The sequence below is a fragment of the Nerophis lumbriciformis genome, linkage group LG02, assembly GCF_033978685.3.
Source record: "Nerophis lumbriciformis linkage group LG02, RoL_Nlum_v2.1, whole genome shotgun sequence".
NCBI classification, from domain to species: Eukaryota; Metazoa; Chordata; class Actinopteri; order Syngnathiformes; family Syngnathidae; genus Nerophis; species Nerophis lumbriciformis.
The window spans coordinates 74,893,110-74,915,000 of record NC_084549.2 but is presented as its reverse complement, the minus strand read 5'-3'; the positions used below and the strand labels follow the sequence as shown (position 1 = coordinate 74,915,000).

Genomic DNA, 21,891 nt, shown 5'->3' with positions numbered 1-21,891 from the left:
CCGAATGAGTCCAAATGAGTCCACATGAGTCCACATGAGTCCAAATGAGTCCGAATGAGTCCAAATGAGTCCGAATGAGTCCAAATGAGTCCAAATGAGTCCAAATGAGTCCACATGAGTCCGAATGAGTCCGAATGAGTCCGAATGAGTCCACATGAGTCCACATGAGTCCGAATGAGTCCGAATGAGTCCGAATGAGTCCACATGAGTCCGAATGAGTCCAAATGAGTCCACATGAGTCCAAATGAGTCCGAATGAGTCCAAATGAGTCCGAATGAGTCCACATGAGTGTCCACATGAGTCCAAATGAGTCCGAATGAGTCCAAATGAGTCCGAATGAGTCCAAATGAGTCCGAATGAGTCCAAATGAGTCCACATGAGTCCACATGAGTCCGAATGAGTCCAAATGAGTCCGAATGAGTCCAAATGAGTCCGAATGAGTCCAAATGAGTCCACATGAGTCCACATGAGTCCGAATGAGTCCGAATGAGTCCGAATGAGTCCACATGAGTCCGAATGAGTCCAAATGAGTCCACATGAGTCCAAATGAGTCCGAATGAGTCCAAATGAGTCCGAATGAGTCCACATGAGTGTCCACATGAGTCCAAATGAGTCCGAATGAGTCCAAATGAGTCCGAATGAGTCCAAATGAGTCCGAATGAGTCCAAATGAGTCCACATGAGTCCACATGAGTCCGAATGAGTCCAAATGAGTCCGAATGAGTCCAAATGAGTCCACATGAGTCCACATGAGTCCGAATGAGTCCGAATGAGTCCGAATGAGTCCACATGAGTCCAAATGAGTCCGAATGAGTCCAAATGAGTCCACATGAGTGTCCACATGAGTCCAAATGAGTCCGAATGAGTCCAAATGAGTCCACATGAGTCCACATGAGTCCAAATGAGTCCGAATGAGTCCAAATGAGTCCGAATGAGTCCAAATGAGTCCAAATGAGTCCACATGAGTCCGAATGAGTCCGAATGAGTCCGAATGAGTCCACATGAGTCCACATGAGTCCGAATGAGTCCGAATGAGTCCGAATGAGTCCACATGAGTCCGAATGAGTCCAAATGAGTCCACATGAGTCCAAATGAGTCCGAATGAGTCCAAATGAGTCCGAATGAGTCCACATGAGTGTCCACATGAGTCCAAATGAGTCCGAATGAGTCCACATGAGTGTCCACATGAGTCCAAATGAGTCCGAATGAGTCCAAATGAGTCCACATGAGTCCACATGAGTCCGAATGAGTCCAAATGAGTCCGAATGAGTCCAAATGAGTCCACATGAGTCCACATGAGTCCGAATGAGTCCGAATGAGTCCGAATGAGTCCACATGAGTCCAAATGAGTCCGAATGAGTCCAAATGAGTCCAAATGAGTCCACATGAGTGTCCACATGAGTCCAAATGAGTCCGAATGAGTCCAAATGAGTCCGAATGAGTCCAAATGAGTCCACATGAGTCCACATGAGTCCGAATGAGTCCGAATGAGTCCACATGAGTCCACATGAGTCCAAATGAGTCCGAATGAGTCCGAATGAGTCCGAATGAGTCCACATGAGTCCACATGAGTCCGAATGAGTCCACATGAGTCCGAATGAGTCCAAATGAGTCCACATGAGTCCACATGAGTCCGAATGAGTCCGAATGAGTCCACATGAGTCCGAATGAGTCCGAATGAGTCCGAATGAGTCCACATGAGTCCACATGAGTCCAAATGAGTCCGAATGAGTCCGAATGAGTCCGAATGAGTCCAAATGAGTCCACATGAGTCCACATGAGTCCACATGAGTCCGAATGAGTCTGAATGAGTCCGAATGAGTCCACATGAGTCCGAATGAGTCCAAATGAGTCCAAATGAGTCCACATGAGTCCCTCCCCGCTGTCCAAGTCTCCTCACGTCTAAGAACATTCCAACCGCAGGCCAAGCTTCCGGTGCTGCTGCTGGGCCGGTCGTCTGACCTGAGACCAGGTGAGTTCGTGGTGGCCATCGGCAGCCCCTTCTCCCTCCAGAACACGGTCACCACGGGGATCGTCAGCACCACCCAGAGGGGAGGTCGAGAACTGGGCCTGAGCAACTCCGACATGGACTACATTCAGACGGACGCCATCATCAACGTACGGTTCTCGGTTAGCTCGACCCTTGTTTTGTTAGCGGCGCCATCTAACACTTTCCCTCTCGCCCCGGACAGTACGGCAACTCTGGAGGTCCTCTGGTCAACCTGGTGAGACCTGAACAACCTCCAAGACCTCAGCGGTCCTCGCTAACCTGAGGACTGTGCTTTCAGGACGGCGAGGTGGTCGGGATCAACACCTTGAAAGTGACGGCCGGCATCTCCTTCGCCATCCCCTCGGACAAGATCCAACAGTTCCTGGCCGAGTCCTACGACCGGCAGTCCAGAGGTAGGCCACATCTCAATAGGTTGTCTAACGCTCCATACAACCTGATTGTTGTTGTTTCTGGCGAGACACGACAACAAAGCAACAATAACTCAACAGGAAATGGCCTTTGATGACCTTGTGGTTGTCATGTTCCTCTGCAGGCACGGCAGCCGCTAAGAAGAAATACATCGGTGTGAGGATGATGACGCTCACCACAGCGTAGGTGGCACACGTCATGTGGTACACAGGTCATGTGATGTGTCATGTGATGTGTCATGTGGTACACAGGTGCATGGTGTCATGTAGGGCTGGGTGATATATGGAATATACGTGATATATGGCGGGTTTGTCTCTGTGCGATATAGAAAATGACTATATGGTGATATTGGAGTATATGAGAGGTAGAGGCATGGGTAAGGTTAGCGGTGGCAGGTGGTGCAAGTGGAGCGGTGTGAGTGGTAATACAAGAGAGAGAAGGTGCCAATCTGGTAACAAATGGAGGAAGAAGAAATAATTCCTAAGAAAAACAGCAGGGGGTCCATCGTCTGGCGGTGGTTTGGCTTCAAGCGGGAAGATGTTGAACAGACAACTGTAATATGTCAAGTATGCGGCAAAAGCGTTGCTACAAAAAGTAGCATCACTGCTAATTTGTAGCATCATTTGAAAAGTCACCCGCTAGAGAATGAAGAGTGCTTGAAACTCCGCATGTCAACATCTCGGCCGGTGCCACACCCACAAAATGCCCAAGCAACCATTTCCACATCAACACTGTATAAAACAAATAGTCAACAGCAGAAGGAGATAACGTCCGCAGGAACCTACCACATAGTGAAGGACATACACTATTTGATTTCCTATTATGCAGCTCATTTTTATTTGACACTTATTGAAATATCATCTTAGTGACATCATGCACAAAAGTGCACTTTATTTGTTTTAAACTATTGTAGTGGTGTTCTGTACAAAAAGTGCACTTTAATTTTTGATATGTCGTTCTTAGGGTAATTCATATTTGCTTTTTAATTGTGTATTTTTATTTCTGTTTTAAATGTCATTTTTTAGTCTGTCCTTTGCCTCTATTTCTTTGTGGTGTACAGCCCTTTGTTTTTCAACTGTGTTTGTTTTTAAAGGGCTTTATAAATAAAGTTGGTATGGTATGGTATGGTAGTGACATCATGCACAAAATATGACATGTCATCTTAGTGACATCATGCACACAATATGACATCATGTCATCTTAGTGACATCATGCACAAAATATGACATCATGCCATCTTTGTGACATCATGCACAAAATATGACATCATGTCATCTTAGTGACATCATGCACACAATATGACATCATGCCATCTTAGTGACATCATGCACACAATATGACATCATGTCATCTTAGTGACATGCACAAAATATGACATGTCATCATAGTGACATCATGCACAAAATATGACATCATGCCATCTTAGTGACATCATGCACAAAATATGACATCATGCCACCTTAGTGACATCATGCACAAAATATGACATCATGTCATCTTAGTGACATCATGCACAAAATATGACATCATGCCATCTTAGTGACATCATGCACAAAATATGACATCATGCCACCTTAGTGACATCATGCACAAAATATGACATCATGTCATCTTAGCGACATCATGCACAAAATATGACATCATGCCATCTTAGTGACATCATGCACACAATATGACATCATGTCATCTTAGTGACATCATGCACACAATATGACATCATGTCATCTTAGTGACATCATGCACAAAATATGACATCATGCCATCTTAGTGACATCATGCACACAATATGACATCATGTCATCTTAGTGACATCATGCACAAAATATGACATCATGCCATCTTAGTGACATCATGCACACAATATGACATGTCATCTTAATGACATCATGCACAAAATATGACATCATGCCATCTTAGTGACATCATGCACACAATATGACATCATGTCATCTTAGTGACATCATGCACACAATATGACATCATGTCATCTTAGTGACATCATGCACAAAATATGACCTCATGCCATCTGAGTGACATCATGCACAAAATATGACATCATGTCATCTGAGTGACATCATGCACACAATATGACATCATGTCATCTGAGTGACATCATGCCATCTTAGTGACATCATGCACAAAATATGACATCATGCCATCTTAGTGACATCATGCACACAATATGACATCATGCCATCTGAGTGACATCATGCACACAATATGACATCATGTCATCTGAGTGACATCATGCACAAAATATCCAGATATATATGGGTTATCGTGACATGGCCTAAACATATCCAGATATTGATAAAAGGCCATAGGGCGGAGCCTAGTGACATGTGATGTGTGCGTCCTCAGACTGGCCAAGGAGCTGAAGAGTCGACTTCCTGACTTCCCTGACGTCACCTCAGGAGCGTACATCATGGAGGTCATCGCCAAGACGCCAGCTGCTGTGTAAGTCACGTACCTCACTGCTAAATATCTACTCTCTTGACTTTGTGGGAGGATGCATTTATTTTGTTGATTTGACGGACTACTTCCTGCTTGACAAAGGATGATTGAAGACGATCGCAGCGTCGCACTTTGACTATTTATTAGTGAGCAGACTACTTCCTGCTTGACAAAGGTTGATATAAGATGATTGAAGGGATGTCAAAAAGGAGAAAAAACTTTGTTCAAGAAAGAGGAAGATATTGTAAAATGTTGTAATTTGGTTAATTTGTGGACCTTGTAATCTGCCTAGCAACAAGCGGCCAGGAAGAAAAGTGCACCAATGGCGTTGACGTCTTCTCTTGCCTTGCAGCGGCGGGCTGAAGGAGCACGACGTCATCATCTCCATCAACAACAAGAGGATGAGCACGGCCAACGACGTCAGCGCCGCCGTCAAGAAGGACTCCACCCTGAAGGTGGTGGTGCGGCGCGGGAACGAGGATGCCATCGTCACCGTGGTTCCCGTGGAGATCGACCCTTGACCTCGCCGCCGCGGCCAGGTGGTACTCGTTATTTAAGTGAGGGAGGGGGTGGGGGGGATTCTATGGACACGCCCCCTGGGACTTCAAAGTTGCCAGATGGTGGAAAGTTCTGGATGCTGTACTTTTTTAATGTATTTCTACGCTACAGGAAGTTGTTGTTGTCTTTAAACTATTTCCATCTCATGTGTATAATTATTGTTTGCTAACCTCTTTTCTAAAGTACTGTACAATATTTTATTGATGACTTGAAATAAAAGCTTCACTTTTTGTTTTTCTTCACAGTTTTGTTCATCTGCAAAATGTTTGTTTTTTTCCCATTTTTTAAATTTAATTTTTTGTATTTATTATTGTTTTTTATTTTTATTTTTAATTTGTGTTTGTTAATGCTAGTTGTGGTACTTTTAAAGCCCTGCAAAATGGCTTAAAATTTTACTTTTTATTTTTTTGTAAACCTTTACTTATAATGTTCAACATTTACAAACAAACATGAACAATAAAAATCAAGACAAGTTCAAAAACTAAAAATTGTACTTCGTGGCGTCCATATGGCTTCAATGACGTCATTGCTCAGCAGCCAAACTGGGCGCCCACGCAAAAAGAAACGCCCACCACATTTTTGCTTCCCCTTGTTTTGACCACACACCTTTGGACGCCCTTTTGTGATATCTTCTTTCCTTTCTCCGTGGAGATGTTTTCCCGTGGGAGTAAAAGTAGCCCACAGGCATGTGTCATCATCTACAAGTATTTCACCAAACGCTACTTGCGGTTTGAGGGGTCAAAGGTGGACATTTTAGGGCGGGGAAATACAACCAAAACAAGAGAGGATGTCTGCTGCCATCTCGTGGTTGAGAGTTGTAATTACATCAATGAGGCGCAAATTACACAGTACATTTATATTTGATACACAGTGGTAATTTGTGTTTAATCATTTAAAACAATGTTTAAATATATATATTTCAGGGTGTAATACAATCTAAATACTTTGGTAAGAACTAAATCCATTTTATTTCCTAATGCCTAGTTTATGTGTAGTACACAGTAGTAGTCTACATTTAAAATGATCACCAAATTTATTTTTTAGGTTTATATTAAATTATTTTAAATTAATAATTAAGTATTTGATGAATAAAAAATCTTAACTTAAATAAAATAGCAACTAATAATAAAAATGGTTGTTGATTGGTTACTAATTGTGGTTTAATCATTTAAAACAATGTTTTAAAAAATATATATTTCAGGGTTAAAATGTGTATAATACAATCCAAATACTTTGGTAAAAACTAAATCCATTTTACTTATTTCCTAATGCCTAGTTTATATGTAGTAGTTAACAAATAATACAAAATATAGCATTATAAAAACAATAAATACATAAAAACAAGCGGTTTTGAAGATAAATGTTTCTTTTTTTTTGTACTTAAATTGGTGCAAAAAATAAACTGCCCTTTTTTCTATGTTTATTTTATAGTTAATACACTGTAATAATTCAAGTGTATTAATTAAAAAAAGAAAACATTGCTAAATGTAAAATGATCATCCAATTTATGTTTTAGGTTTATATTAAATTATTATATTATTAAGCATTTGATGAATAAAAAATATTAACTTAAATAAAATACCTAATTTATTTATATCATTTATTTATTTATTTATATCATTTAAGACTTGAAGAATACAAAATAATTGAAAATGGTCGTGGAAGGGAGAAAAATATAATACAACCAAATTAAAATGTTTATAATACATTTACATTTTTACACAACTAATAATAAAAATGGTTGCTGATTAGTTACTAATTGTCGTTAGGCACATTGCATGGTGGTTGTCCGACATGCACATTATATATAATACAGAGTAGAGGTTCAGGTAAATAATAAATGATGGCTATTATGTACGTATATTCATCCAATTTCGCTGTGAGGGTAAAAAATATATATATAATGAAATTAAAATGTGTCTGTGGTACAGACCGGGGTTTAAAATGTGTTTAAAAATTGAATGAGAAATTAAAAAACAAATCTTGGCCGTGTATATATTTTTCAATTAATAAATGACTGAATCATCTTTACCAAATATGTGATTTATATTTATTACAGCATAAAGTTACAAGCCTACTGACCAACTGCATCTCAGACTGAAAGTCTCTCCAGAGAGTGGTGAGGACGGCGGAAAAGATCATCAGGACTCCTCTTCCTCCTATCCAGGAGATGGCAAAAAGCCGCTGCCTGACCAGGGCTCAGAAAATCTGCAAAGACTCCTCCCACCCCCACCAAGGACTGTTTTCACTGCTGGACTCTAGAAAGAGGTTCCGCAGCCTCCGAAGCAGAACCTCCAGGTTCTGTAACCGCTTCTTCCCTCAGGCCGTAAGACCCTTGAACGCATCATAATAATCCCCTCAATTCCCCCCAAACACGGATTAACTGGCTGGAATATAAAGACAATATAACATACATCCATAAACGTGCAATATATTTATCTGTACAGTAACCTATTTATTTATATCTGCACCTTATTGCTCTTTTATCCTGCACTACAACCAGCTAATGCATTGTTTTTCAACCACTGTGTGTGCCGCAAGATACAGTCTGGTGTGCCGTGGGAGATGATCTCATTTCACCTATTTGGGTTAAAAATATTGTTTGCAAAGCAGTAATTCTAGTCTGCAAATGATGTGTTGTTGTTGAGTGTCGGTGCTGTCTAGAGCTCGGCAGAGTAACCGTGTAATACTCTTCCATATCAGTAGGTGGCAGTAGGTAGCTAATTGCTTTGTAGATGTGGGAAACAGCGGGAGGCAGTGTGCAGGTAAAAAGGTATCTAATGCTTGAACCAAAAATAAACAAAAGGTGAGTGCCCCTAAGAAAAGGCATTGAAGCTTAGGGAAGGCTATGCAGAACCAAACTAAAACTCAACTGGCTACAAAGCAAACAAAAACAGAATGCTGGACGACAGCAAAGACTTACTGCGGAGCAAAGACAATGTAGATCCGAACATGACATGACAATCAACAATGTCCCCACAAAGAAGGATAAAAACAACTGAAATATTCTTGATTGCTAAAACAAAGTAGATGCAGGGAAATATCGCTCAAAGGAAGACATGAAACTGCTACAGGAAAATACCAAAACAAGAGAAAAAGCCACCAAAATAGGAGCGCAAGACAAGAAGTAAAACACTATGCACGGGAGCACGACCAAAAAAGCTCCAAATAAGTCAGGGTGTGATGTGACAGGTGGTGACAGTACACCTACTTTGAGACAAGAGCGATAGTGATGCATTATGCTTTAAAGTCATATCCAACAATTGCGACTTTTTACTGTCAATATCGGCTGCTGAGTTTCATTTTTTTTAATGTTTTCCGCTCATGGTGTGCCTCGGGATTTTTTTCAATGAAACAAAAATGTGCCTTGGCTCAGAAAAGGTTGAAAAATACTAAACTAATGCAACAACATTTGGTTCTTATCTGTACTGCAAAGCAGGGGTCCCCAACCTTTTTTTTGCACCAAGGACCGGTTCAATGTCGGCATTATTTCCAGGGACTGGCTTTCCACCTGTGCCAGGTAAATACAGTAAAAATAAGTGCATGAAAAATACAAGTGACTATAGCGCTGAATTAGTGGGAGCCCTGGACTTGTTTCCTTGCAATGAGATGCAGATGGAAATCAGCCTTTGGCTACAATCTCTCACATTTATATTTGATATGTTCATTATTGCACGTTGTATCATGTCACACAGTTATGACAAATACAATACAAGGATTTTTATTATGCATCTATAAACAAGCTAATTGATGCGTCTAGTGGGACAGGTTAAGGTCTTAACTCATTCTCCTTCTATGCCACATCAATTGGTCCCCGGACCGGTGGTTGGGGACCAATGCTGTAAAGTTCAAATTTGAATGACAGTAACAGGAAGTCTAAGTATAAGTCTGGTTGATATATCTAACCGATACGATTACGTTTAATTAACAATTAAAAATACTGCAATATTTTTATTTGGGCATTAAAAGTAGTATAGTTCAATTGTTTTTGTTGTTTTATATAATACTTCCAGTTGTGCGTCTTCCTGTTTTCACACGGTCCTCTACCGCCCCCTATCGTTTATTATGGTCCGCCACTTTTCCAACCAATGGGCGTCGAGTTGACACAGCCACGTCCAAACATCCTGCCTTCTGATTGGTCAATCCCCCGCTCCGTGTTGGCCGTGCCAAGGCAGAGAGGAGGGAGGGCGGGGGAGCTCAATGGCCGCCACTGACGCTCCAACATGCCACAGTCCGGATTACCTACCGCCTTTTCTCCCCGCTTCCACGCTCGGGGGCATTTTCTTTGGTAACCCGCGTTCTCGCTGAAGACGTTACCGCCCGAGGATGTTTTTTTAGTCTAGTTTGGCGTGTGCGACACGGACTTTAGCCGCTTGGTTTGTCTGCGAGTGGAGGATTGAGGCCTAGCCGGCTAACATGCTAACAAACATGCTAACTAGCCTTCGCCGGAGTTGAAAGGTAAACATTGCACTTGTGATATTTCTGGAAGCTTTACATTCCTCTTGTCGAGTTGAACACGCTCCCGTGTTTGGTCGAACGTGAAGTGTCAAACTAACGTTAGCATCCGAGGCTAACTAACGTTAGCATGCTAGGCTAGCAGCTAGGAGCTAACTTTTGTAGAAGTTTCCAAGCAGCAGGCCCACACTGAGCGCTCTTCCACTCACAAACTACATTATATCTTCATAAACCGCACTTAATGTCTCCATCCTCAACGTAAACTCTGCTGACTTTCAATGTTGTCACTTTAAAACTTGCGTACATTTTAAGTCCGCCTAATGATTTTAAAACCTTATTTTTTTGCCCTTTAACACACTTTCTACTATTTATATACGAATGAAACGCATTATTGCCAAAATTCGGTGATAAATAGCTTTCTAAAATGCACGTTAACACTTTAAAAAAGTCAAAAGCAGACTCCTGTGCAATCTACTAATAAAAGTTTCAATCAATCAATCAAAACTCCTCGTGTAGGAATAAACAACAAACTAGTCAAAGTAATCGTTACTGCAGGTGTGCGCAAACTAAAAGTTGTGCCATACAATTAAAGCAATGGTTTCTTTACCTAAATAGTCATAACCATAGACATGTTATAAACAGACGCAGCATTGGCTGCTGTGACGCGTGAAATTGGGCCGCCATCTTGAAGTGGTGATGAGGAGCCGGCGAGCAGCCTAAACTGGCAGTTGACAGGTAGAAAACAAAGATGATGTTTAGCGTTTTCCTGCTCAAATGAGTGGACTGTTGAAATAGGAATCAGGGGATTACTTTTCACAAGTAAGATTTAGCATAAACGTACTATTGGTTGTATTTTGTGAAAAGAGTGTGTGCATATTGTATATAGATCTCTGCAAACCTATGACATGTTCTATTTTGTCTTCATTATTTTGTCAGAATGCACCAGAATGCTTTTTTTGTATGTGAAAATCACAAAGAAATCTTCTGGGGGAAGATGACGCCCCTACAGGGGTTTGGTTTACAAACAAAATTCACCAGCCGCCACTGATTATGATGCATTCTCATTTTAGGCAAAGTATAAGACAATACTTTCGTAACAGTATAATTGTAACCAGGAATAAGTCTTCAAGTAACAATATTGAAATACTAACATTGTTGGGTAAGACAGAATTGGGTTTTATTCTGAATCCAGTGAAACGGATTGGTGGTTTTAGCTGATATAAAGACTTTTAGGTGTTTATATATGTTTATGTTTAAGTATTAGGCAGACGCTTTTATCCAAAGCCCTCCATCCATCCATTTTCTACCGCTTATTCCCTTTTTGGGGTCGCGGGGGGCGCTGGAGCCTATCTCAGCTACAATCGGGCGGAAGGCGGGGTACACCCTGGACAAGTCGCCACCTTATCGCAGGGCCAACACAAATAGACAGACAACATTCACACTCACATTCACACACTAGCGACATACATAAAAAATACATATAAAACAGTCACTGTAAACATTATCCTTTAAGGATAGGACTTTATTGTCATTGCACAAGTACAACGGAACTTTGTTTAAGGGAAGAATGTAATAGAAAATATCAATACAAAGTGTCAAGACAGAATACACTCTCTGCTGCTGCAGCAACAAAGATACAGTCTATAGACATATAGATATTTAATGTATTCATATATTGTTTATGTAGCATGTATATATAACTTAATCATATTGTTTCTTCAACTTAAAAATAGCTGACCGTTTTTCCCCCTTCTCAGGGATTATATTCCCAGTTTTGATCTTGGACGTATGGTCACTTATAGCAAATAAGAATATTCTATTACTGTTAAGCAAACTATGAATAATAAAACATGTGTCCTCTATCATAGCTACGGGTATGACAAAAAAGCGTGTGAAAATCAGTGGTATTCAGTGAGGTAAGATGAATTGAATGCGCTGACAGTTCATTGCTTCTGCCAAATAAATTGCACTGAGTGGAGCGGATCACCACTCCAAGATGGAGGCCCCGCGTCTCGTCAGCGCCAGTAGGCAGTAGCGGTCGATGCTGCATCTACCTTTATAGGCAGTAGCGGTCGATGCTGCGTCTACTTATAAGATGTCTATGGTCATAACCACAATAATCAAGGGAATTGCAGTAATAGGAGGGTTGCATATGACGTCACATCTGTTTTTCTTCTTCGCGGCTTAATTCGCACGAGTATAGCATAAAACAAGTGAGCGTGAGTGTGGAGTTAAGCAGACAATGTTGTAATGCTGTTTTGTTTTTGGGTGTTACAGTCGTTCAAATAGTGAGATAGGAAAGAGCTTTCAAAGTAGTGGTTGATAAAGCTAATAAAGTCAGTGGAAATGTCTCTTTAAAATGTCACTTTCATCAGTTTTTGTAGTACAATCGGACCATGCTTGTGTCTGCAATGATCACTTTGTAAAATGTTTGAAGATTTGTTATGTTTGAGAAACTCTCTGTGATGCAATCCACTTTTTATTATCTGCTATATGTGCAGCGTTTGAGAGCGGAACTAAACGTAAAGAAAGGACAATGGATCACAGTGGCCTAGTGGTTAGAGTGTCCGCCCTGAGATGGGTGGGTCGTGAGTTCAAACCCCGGCCGAGTCATACCAAAGACTATAAAAATGGGTCCCACTACCTCCCTGCTTGGCACTCAGCATCAAGGGTTGGAAATGGGGGTTAAATCACCAAAATGATTCCCGGGCGAGGCCACCACTGCTGCTCACTGCTCCAGGGGATGAGCGGTCAAATGCAGAGGCTAATCTCACCACACCTAGTGTGTGTGTGTGACAATCATTGGTACTTTAACTTTAATTAGTTTGTGTTCTTTTGCGGTTGCTATGCCTAAATATACCGTATTTTCCGCACCATAAGGCGCCCTGGGTTATAAGCCGCGCCTTCAATGAACGGCATATTTCAAAACTTTGTCCACCTATAAGCCGCCCCGTGTTGTAAGCCGCATCTAACTGCGCTAAAGGAATGTCAAAAAAACAGTCAGATAGGTCAGTCAAACTTTAATAATATATTAAAAACCAGCGTTCTAACAACTCTGTTCACTCCCAAAATGTACGCAAATGTGCAATCACAAACATACGTATATCAACATGGACAGAGCTGCGTGAAAAAAGCCACCCGGCCTCTTCGCGTAAACTTAAACTTACCTTAACCACTCGTTCATCTTTTCTTCATCCATCCCTTCGAGTTAGCTTTTATGATGACGCCGGCTGGAAAGGTCTCTTTTGGCAAGGTCTTCCTTTTGAATATCACCATGGGTGGAAGTTTCTGGCCATTAGCATGGCAAGCTAGAACCACAGTGAAGGATGACTTCTCATTCCCTGTGGTGCGAATATTCACCGTACGTGCTCCCGTTGTATCCACAGTGCGGTTCACAGGAATATCAGTTGCTGTGAAATAGTAATCCGTGTGCGGATGGAGAGATTGCGTCTTTTCATGAACCGGATCCTTGTCGCTTAGTAGGAGCCATTTTGTGGTCTTTACAGATGTAAACACACAAAGGAAATGAAACGTACGGTGATATCCGCGCGCTTTTTCTTCTTCTACGCGGGCGGGTGGTTGCTTACAGTAGAAGAAGAAGCGCTTCCTGTTCTATGGGGGCGGGTGCTTACCTTGGCGGTTGCTTGCGTAGAAGAAGAAGCGCTTCCTGTTCTACCGGGAAAAAAGATGGCGGCTGTTTACCGAAGTTGCGAGACCGAAACTTTATGAAAATGAATCTTAATATTAATCCATATATAAAGCGCACCGGGTTATAAGGCGCACTGTCAGCTTTTGAGAAAATTTGTGGTTTTTAGGTGCGCCTTATAGTGCGGAAAATACGGTAATTAGAACACCTGGTTGTGCATATAAACTAACTTCATGATCAGTTCTAGTAATAGATATTATGATTGTTGGTCTACCGACAGAAACTATAAGTTTAGTAGTTGTTGACGGATGACCACATTATAGCGTCTTTGGTGCTATTTGTTAGCATCAAGAAAATATCCTTAAAAGTATTAATAAAGTTGATGAATACATCTCACATATCTTGATATCGCTAATGTTTAATTTGTGAACCTCTCTGATGTAAAGACATGATGTGACTCCAATCTCTTCTTCTCTAAATACCATAAGTGTCAAGTGAAGTGAGGTAGCAGTACCCTCTTGGTCCATCCCATTAAAAATATTTTTTTCACGATCGGTTTTATATTTGCCTCTAAACCTTTCAAAATAAGCCTAAATCTGCACTGATTCAGGTAAATAAACAGTAGCCCAATGATGCTTAGACCATTGCCTGAAACCCCGATGTGCTACTAGGTCACGCGATTGCAACCCAGCTATACAGTAATATAGAAGTAAAGGCACAAGCCAAAAATGGAACACTGACACAAACAAAAATTATATGATCACTAACACTTTGTTTCTAAGAAATCGATAGACAGACTACCAAGTAATCCACAAAGTCAAAACCTGCGGCATGGTTGTTGTGATCGATCCTCACAAGTTGTATATGATCATATTAGGGTTGTTCCGATACCAAAATGTATTGAGATACTTTTCTAAATAAAGAGGACCACAAAAAATGGCATTATTGGCTTCATATTAAAAAAATCTTAGGGTACATGAAACATATGTTTATTATTGTAATTTAGTCCTTAAATAAAATAGTGAACATACTCGACAACTTGTCTTTTAGTAGTAAGTAAACAAACAAAGACTCCTAATTAGTCTGCTGAGGTATGCAGTAACATATTGTGTCATTTATATACCGTATTTTCCGCACTATAAGGCGCACCGGATTATTAGCCGCACCTTCTATGAATTACATATTTCATAATTTTGTCCACCAATAAGCCGCCCCGGACTATAAGCCGCGCCTACGCTGCGCTAAAGTGAATGTCAAAAAAACGCTGCGCTAAAGTGAATGTCAAAAAAACAGTCAGATAGTTCAGTCAAACTTTAATAATATATTGAAAACCAGCGTTCTAACAACTCTGTCCCAAAATGTACGCAAATGTGCAATCACAAACATAGTAAAATTCAAAATGGTGTAGAGCAATAAATAGCAACATAATGTTGCTCGAACGTTAATGTCACAACACACAAAATAAACATAGCGCTCACCTTCTGAAGTTATTCTTCATTCGTAAATCCTTCGAATTCTTCGTCTTCGGTGTCCGAATTGAAAAGTTGCGCAAGCGTGGGATCCAAAAATGGCCGGCTCCGCCTCGTCGAAGTCATCGGATTCAGTGTCGCTGTTGTTGTGCAGCAGTTCTGTGAATCCTGCCTTCCGGAAAGCTCGGACCACAGTTGTGACCGAAACTATCTGCCCAGGCATTTACGATCCACTGGCAGATGTTGGCGTATGTCGACCGGCGCTATCTGCCCGGCGTATGTCGACCGGCGCTATCTGCCCGTCTTAGTGAAGGTGTGTTCGCCTTCGGAGCTGTGTGAAAAAAGCCACCCGGCCTCTTCGCGTAAACTTCCCTTAACCACTCGCTCATCTTTTCTTCATCCATCCATCCCTTCGAGTTAGCTTTTATGATGACGCCGGCTGGAAAGGTCTCTTTTGGCAAGGTCTTCCTTTTGAATATCACCCTGGGTGGAAGTTAGCATGGCAAGCTAGAACCACAGTGAAGGATGACTTCTCATTCTCTGTGGTGCGAATATTCACCGTACGTGCTCCCGTTCCACAGTGCAGTTCACAGGAATATCAGTTGCTGTGAAATACGGTAGTAATCCGTGTGCGGATGGAGAGATTGCGTCTTTTTATGAACCGGATCCTTGTCCTTTGTAGGAGCCATTTTGTGGTCTTTACAGATGTAAACAGGAAATGAAACGTACGGTGATATCCGCGCGTTTTTTCTTCTTCTTCCGGGGGCGGGTGAAGCGCTTCCTGTTCTATGGGGGCGGGTGCTTTCCTTGGCGGTTGCTTGCGTAGAAGAAGAAGCGCTTCCTGTTCTACCGGGAAAAAAGATGGCGGCTGTTTACCGAAGTTGCGAGACCGAAACTTTATGAAAATGAATCGTAATAAAGCGCACCGGGTTATTAGGCGCACTGTCAGCTTTTGAGAAAAATTGTGGTTTTTAGGTGCGCCTTATAGTGCGGAAAATACGGTACCTATTGTTTTGTACACATTACGAGGGACAAACTGTAAAAATGGATTATTAATCTACTTGTTCATTTACTGTTAATATCTGCTTATTTTCTGTTTTAACATGTTCTATCTACACTTCTGTTAAAATGTAATAATCACTTATTCTTTTCTTGTTTGATACTTTACATTAGTTTTGGATGATACCACACATTTAGGTATGGATCTGATACCAAGTAGTTACAGGATCATACATTAGTCATATTCAAAGTCCTCATGTGTCCAGGGACGCATTTACTGACTTTATAAACATAATATGAATTTTAGAAAAAAGAAAAAAGATTTTTAAAAATATACGCTCTTGTACTTGGTATCATTACAGTGGATGTCAGGTGTAGATCCACCCATGGCATTTGTTTACATTGTGACTGCGGTGAGCTATTGTATCCTCCTACAGTGTGTAGTGAAGCATGTTTAGCTATTCCTCGTCCTCCAGTGATAATAATAAGATAAGAAACTTACTTTATTTGTCACCATGGAGACCAGGATTAGTGATTTAGAAGTAGTTAAAACACTGTGGATGGATGTTAGCTGCTAGCTAGCTAGCCATGTCTTAAAGCACCTCTTCCTGAGGGTGTTTCAGTGTTATAACTTCACCTTAATCTTTACTTTTTACACCAAAATGCGTCCATTCTCCCTTTTCTGTCTACACACTGTGTCTGCTTGTAAGTACTCTGTGTGTGTGCGCTGCCCAACATGCTCCTCTGTTCGTAAAATCAGCAATGTCACAACGTGACATTAAAGGCGGTATAGTACTGAATATGATTCACTAGTATCGCGGTACTATACCAGTACTGGTATACCGTCGGCCTTAGGTCATAGTATATCATATTTTACCAAACAAATCAATAGTAAGACTCAAAAAATGGGCCAGGTCAGAACCTGCGCCACACTTGCTTACATAAAGATGTCTAATGTGACTGATTTTGTCCTTTATGTTCCAGTTCACAGGTAATATGTAACGTTAAGCCGCCAACATGACTTCCAGATTCGGCAAAACGTACAACCGCAAAGGAGGGGAGGCCAACTCAAAGTTTGAGGAGGTCTTCTCCAACAGAAAGCCCACCCTCACCACCAAATGGGGGGAGACCACCTACAAGACCCAGCTGGGAGCCAAAAGGCCTCAGCTGAAGTCGGATGTCGCGGCCGAATTGTCCAAGAGGCCCCGGCTTGAGGACAGCGACAGCGGGGGGGACGACCCGTTTGGTTTCGACAGCGACGAGGAGTCCAAAAGCAATGTCGAAGGCGGCGTTGTCGAAGGCGGCGTTGTCGAAGGCGGCGTTGTCGAAGGCGGCGTGGTGGAAACGGCGGCGGTGCCGGGCGCTGCAAACGCGACCGCCGTGGCACCGGCAAGCTCAGCAGCCATGATAACAAGTAAGGGATTTCAGCTAATTATGTGTCTTCATACACAGTGTGGAGCCGCTCCCCTAAGCTAATATTAATCACCTCCATTCAGACAAATAAACTGTATTTCTCAATATATTAGGTACCATTATGAAGTTTTAGAACGAGGGTAAACATATATAAATGGTTGATTTATATAGGCTACTAAAGTAAAGTTTTGTACCTTAGGTTAAACATGTTACACATCTTGAGACAGGGGGAGCAGGCATGCCAATAGCTAAGCTAGCCGCTAAGCCCGTGGGAAACAACAGAAGAAACCAGTACTTAGTAAGAGCAGGTCAAATTGAACCATAAATTGGTGGCGTCAACACCAAGAGTAATATCAGTATCGGATTGATACTTGAAGGATTAGATCAATATTTATTTTTCTCAATCATATTTGTTTTTGTTAATATCTACAAATTCAGACAATAAGTCCCCGGACATAGGAGGACATTGATGGCAAAAAATGTTTAGTTTGTTTAGTTATTGTGTATTATTGACTTGGTTCTCCTCAAGCAATTGTATGTAATAAAAGATAATGAGGAAGTAGTTCAAAAATATTTTGCTTTTATTTTGAAACTGTCAGTAGAACTCACCATAAATATGCAGAAAAATGTACAGTTAGAAACAAAGAAACATACTGTGCCTGCAAGAGAGCACAGTACTGTGGCGCCATCTTGGTATGGGAAACGAGGGAAGAACCCTAAGGACATAAAAGACATTAAAGAAGACAAAGGACATTAAAAACAATAGAAGAGCACAGAGCACAGAGCTGATGCAACCAGCTTCCATTTCAGCAGGACCTCTTCTACATCTAGCTATAAAAGTAAAACACAACCAAAGACCAAATAAATGAGCAATAAATGAAACATACGATGGCACCATGCATAGACAACACTGTGGGCTGGGGGGGAGCACGGCCAGAGAAAGGAACTTACCCAACACAGCAACCAAGGGAGCTGACTCTGTCCTAGGCTGCCCAGTAGCTCTCAACCAATGAGCGAGAGTCTGTCCAAAGTGTCCGATGCGTGCTCATTCAGCCTGATCCTTCTGTTATTTTGTTTCTTCATGTACATTTTTGACTCATGGTTGTATTTCTTTCTGTTTCCAGGCAAAGTAACGGCAGATGCCAAGCTGGCTGAGAATAACACGCTGGGGTACAAGTGTGCGCCACAGAGCAACCAGAAAGCTGCCAGCGTGACCTCCGTGTCAAACACAACCTCCTCAGGGACCCAGAGGACCACCTTGTCTTCTACTCCACAAACCTCCGTCACACATGCCGCTGAAGTACCGCGTGGCAGCACAGACCTCCACGCCTTGCTCACAAATGATGCGCCGCGGTCGGAAGAAAGTTCCGAGCCTCCCCCAGAACCCGTGGACCACACCCCCCCTTCCCCTTTTACCATAAGAGCTTCAAATTGCAAGAAATACCAGCGTCCAGGGCGCCCTAACAAGTTGTTTTCAGACCCCGCCGAAAGCGGCGCAGACGCGGCTCCTGAGGTGGCGGATGTTCCGCACAATAGTGCCGTTTCTGCCTCCACAAGCAACGCCGCCGCAACAAAGCCGGCGGCCAAGCCAGCAGGGAGGGGTGGCGGGAGAGTGCGGGACTACACCGTTCTACACCCCTCCTGTGTGTCTGTGTGCAACGTCACCATCCAGGACAGCATCGAGCGCAGCGTGGAGGAGCTGGTCTCCCCGCTCACACCTGCTGACCTCGGAGATGTAGGACAGATGAAGAAGAAGTCAGATGCTCCCCCACCAAAAGCTACAAGGTACTACTATTATTGGTATTGGTTATTCCAACAAATGTTCATCACTGCAGGTGTAAAAGGATTATACTTGTAAAGCGATTTTCTACCTTCAAGGTACTCAAAGCTCTTAGACACTATTTCCACATTCACACACTGATGGCCCATTGAGAGAAAAAATGTGTCTGGGGGGCCTATGTGTGTCTAAATAATACATACACTTTTAGCTGTACAGTATGTGTTTGGGTCCCTTTTTTCCAGGAACACTAAAACCCAAAGTCACAATGTCCGATAGAATTCTAAAAAAGTTATGACAGACAACCTCAAAAAAACGGAATGGAATTTTACGTTTTTTTACTGAATGGGACACCCAAAATGTACGTGCAAATAAACAAAGGGGGATTTACAATATTAACTATGAACAATAAAACACTGAATATTAACATTATATGAACATCGCCCCTCTTTTACAATCAAGCAAAACACAACAAAAATGTAACAAACAACAAAATATGAATGCAAAGTGTAATAAACACCTACAATATGATATATTAACACTTTTATGCTGAAATTTGTTGTAAAAATTTGCTTCCGCGTCCGTTTCTGACACACGCGTTTCGGGCTGGCCACTCTGCTTTGTTCCTGGTCTGAGCTGCTGTGACCTAGATTACCTTAATAACCCCTATACCTATAACACTCAAAAGTGCAGATTTCAACCATTGAAATACTTTCTATAGATCAAGTCTTACGGTCATTTAAAAACATCACTGCACATCATAATGGCTCCTACAGTTATGATGTTAAAGGCCTAAAAGATTATGTAGAACGTCTGGTGGGCCAGATTGAAAATCTTAATGGGGGCCCTATTTTGCCCAGGTCTGTTCTAACGGGTAAGAAAAGTTGGTTTTGCATAATAGGTTCCCTTTAAGTGAGACATCGGTAAAAAAAAAATATATAAATATAACTTTTCTGCTTCTCGTTACCCTGTATTGTAATGACAATAACACACAGCACATTAAATACTTTGAAATGTGTGTAATTAAGGAGTGACATTCGTGTTAGCAACATGGGGTTAGGGTTAGCAGCAATGCTAACATTACACTCTCATTTTAACAGCAACATCTTGCTAGGTTAGCATAGTTACAACCCAGTGATCAAATTTACAGCTGCCATGTCTGTAGCTGACGCTAGGTTTTATTTGAGATATGTAGAGAAGCCTGATATGTCTGCAGTTTTTTTGGTCCTGCTGCACTTTCTTTGTTTTGTGTAAAGATGGTGACTACTTTTGTAAAAAGTGACTATACCCCCTTCTTAGATTTCGACCTACTCAGGTCAAAGCCAAAAAAACCAAGACCGAGTCAAAGTTGGAGTTCTTTGGCTTCGAGGACACGGAGGCCCAGGACGGTGTGGAGTCTTCGGAAGGGAGCGTGGCGGGGGGGAAGAGCAGCTACAAGATCAAGTACTTTGGTTTTGACGACCTCAGCGAGAGTGACGACAGCGACGACGACGAGAGCTCGGCCCAGGCCAAGGAGAAGAAAGCCAGGAAGTCTGCAGCGGCGCTGGTGGCTCTGAGCCTCGGCGTGGACAGTCCTCACACCAGTGACTCTCAGGACAGCCAGGCCAGCAGCAATACAGGTGAGCTGGCCCTTTGACATTCCCTGATGTGACCACATGTGACATCATTTCGGTTTCTTCCTGCAGACAATTTTGACTTCTCCGATGACTCCAGTCCGGGGGGCACGGAGGGGCAAAAAGGTCGCTCAGGGAAGCAAAGCGAAAAATCCAAGGAGCTTGGCGGCGCGCACAAAAAGATCTTCAGCGGGCCCAAAAAGGTCGGTGCCAACGTGCATATTATTCGTCCTAATTGGTGAGGTCAAGGCAGTAAACACGTTAACGCTGCATTGTGACTTCTGTGTACCTTTTGGGCAAGCTCCTCTGAATTATTCCGCTCCAGTTTGCTGTGCCTGTTTATCTTTATTATGTTCTTCAGTGGCTTTGGGTTGTTGTTGTTGTTGTCTTCTTGTTCATTCAGTGGGTGCACAACGTCACACACACACACAGACACACTAGAACCCACAGTGCTGTTCCTGCGCTACACAATTGCACGGCGCACTTTGTCATGATCAGGAAATAGTTTTGTAGCGCTCGGGGGACTCGTTGTGCCTGCGTCTGGGTCTTGTCATAGTGATTGCACTGTGCAATATTTATGCCTGCGCTTGTGTTCATCTACAACAATGCTTTGTGTCACTGTGGTTTATTTAGATGCACTTAGTCTCTACTTTGCCTACCTCACATCTTGTGGTGTTACTTTTCCATCTGGCTTCAGTACTAAGAAGCTAGCTGAAATTTGTTAGGATTAATAATGAAAATAATCTCTTCCAGACTCAAGCTGTCACCACACTAGCACCTTTATGAACTGTAGCTTCCAACAACAATACTGTACTGTCTTTTCAAGGGACCTGCGTGTTATAGTGGATATAGGCTTTTAGAAACAGAGGCAACAAATACTTCCATTTTTCTCTTGGTGGCCAGTTTGGACACAATCTAAGGAAAAAAATTGCAGTTACTCCCAGGGCAATCAATCAATCAATCAATCAATCAAGGTTTAATTCGATCGCAACTGTTTGGTTCGTCTTAGAAGACGTTTGGACTCTCATCCAAGTAGACTTCATCAGTTCATGATCTTGGACCTAGATTGGTCACATCTAGTCTTAGACT

At 42.0% G+C, this 21,891-nt stretch overlaps 2 protein-coding genes across 2 annotated transcripts in view; both read left to right on the top strand.

Annotated features, from left to right (window-relative positions):
- The window catches only part of LOC133611619 (serine protease HTRA1A-like), a 42,337-nt gene extending 36,638 nt beyond the window's left edge, over positions 1-5,699 (top strand). Inside the window, exons 4-9 of the mRNA XM_061968572.1 lie at positions 1,923-2,117; positions 2,192-2,224; positions 2,288-2,402; positions 2,543-2,600; positions 4,780-4,875; positions 5,225-5,699. Coding sequence (XP_061824556.1) covers positions 1,923-2,117; positions 2,192-2,224; positions 2,288-2,402; positions 2,543-2,600; positions 4,780-4,875; positions 5,225-5,393 — 666 coding nt within the window. The 3' untranslated portion in view covers positions 5,394-5,699. The remainder of the gene's footprint in view (positions 1-1,922; positions 2,118-2,191; positions 2,225-2,287; positions 2,403-2,542; positions 2,601-4,779; positions 4,876-5,224) is intronic.
- A 3,915-nt stretch (positions 5,700-9,614) lies between these two features.
- The window catches only part of wapla (WAPL cohesin release factor a), a 34,235-nt gene continuing 21,958 nt past the window's right edge, over positions 9,615-21,891 (top strand). The window contains exons 1-5 of the mRNA XM_061968546.1: positions 9,615-9,888; positions 16,984-17,413; positions 18,537-19,197; positions 20,489-20,808; positions 20,875-21,005. Coding sequence (XP_061824530.1) covers positions 17,017-17,413; positions 18,537-19,197; positions 20,489-20,808; positions 20,875-21,005 — 1,509 coding nt within the window. The 5' untranslated portion in view covers positions 9,615-9,888; positions 16,984-17,016. The remainder of the gene's footprint in view (positions 9,889-16,983; positions 17,414-18,536; positions 19,198-20,488; positions 20,809-20,874; positions 21,006-21,891) is intronic.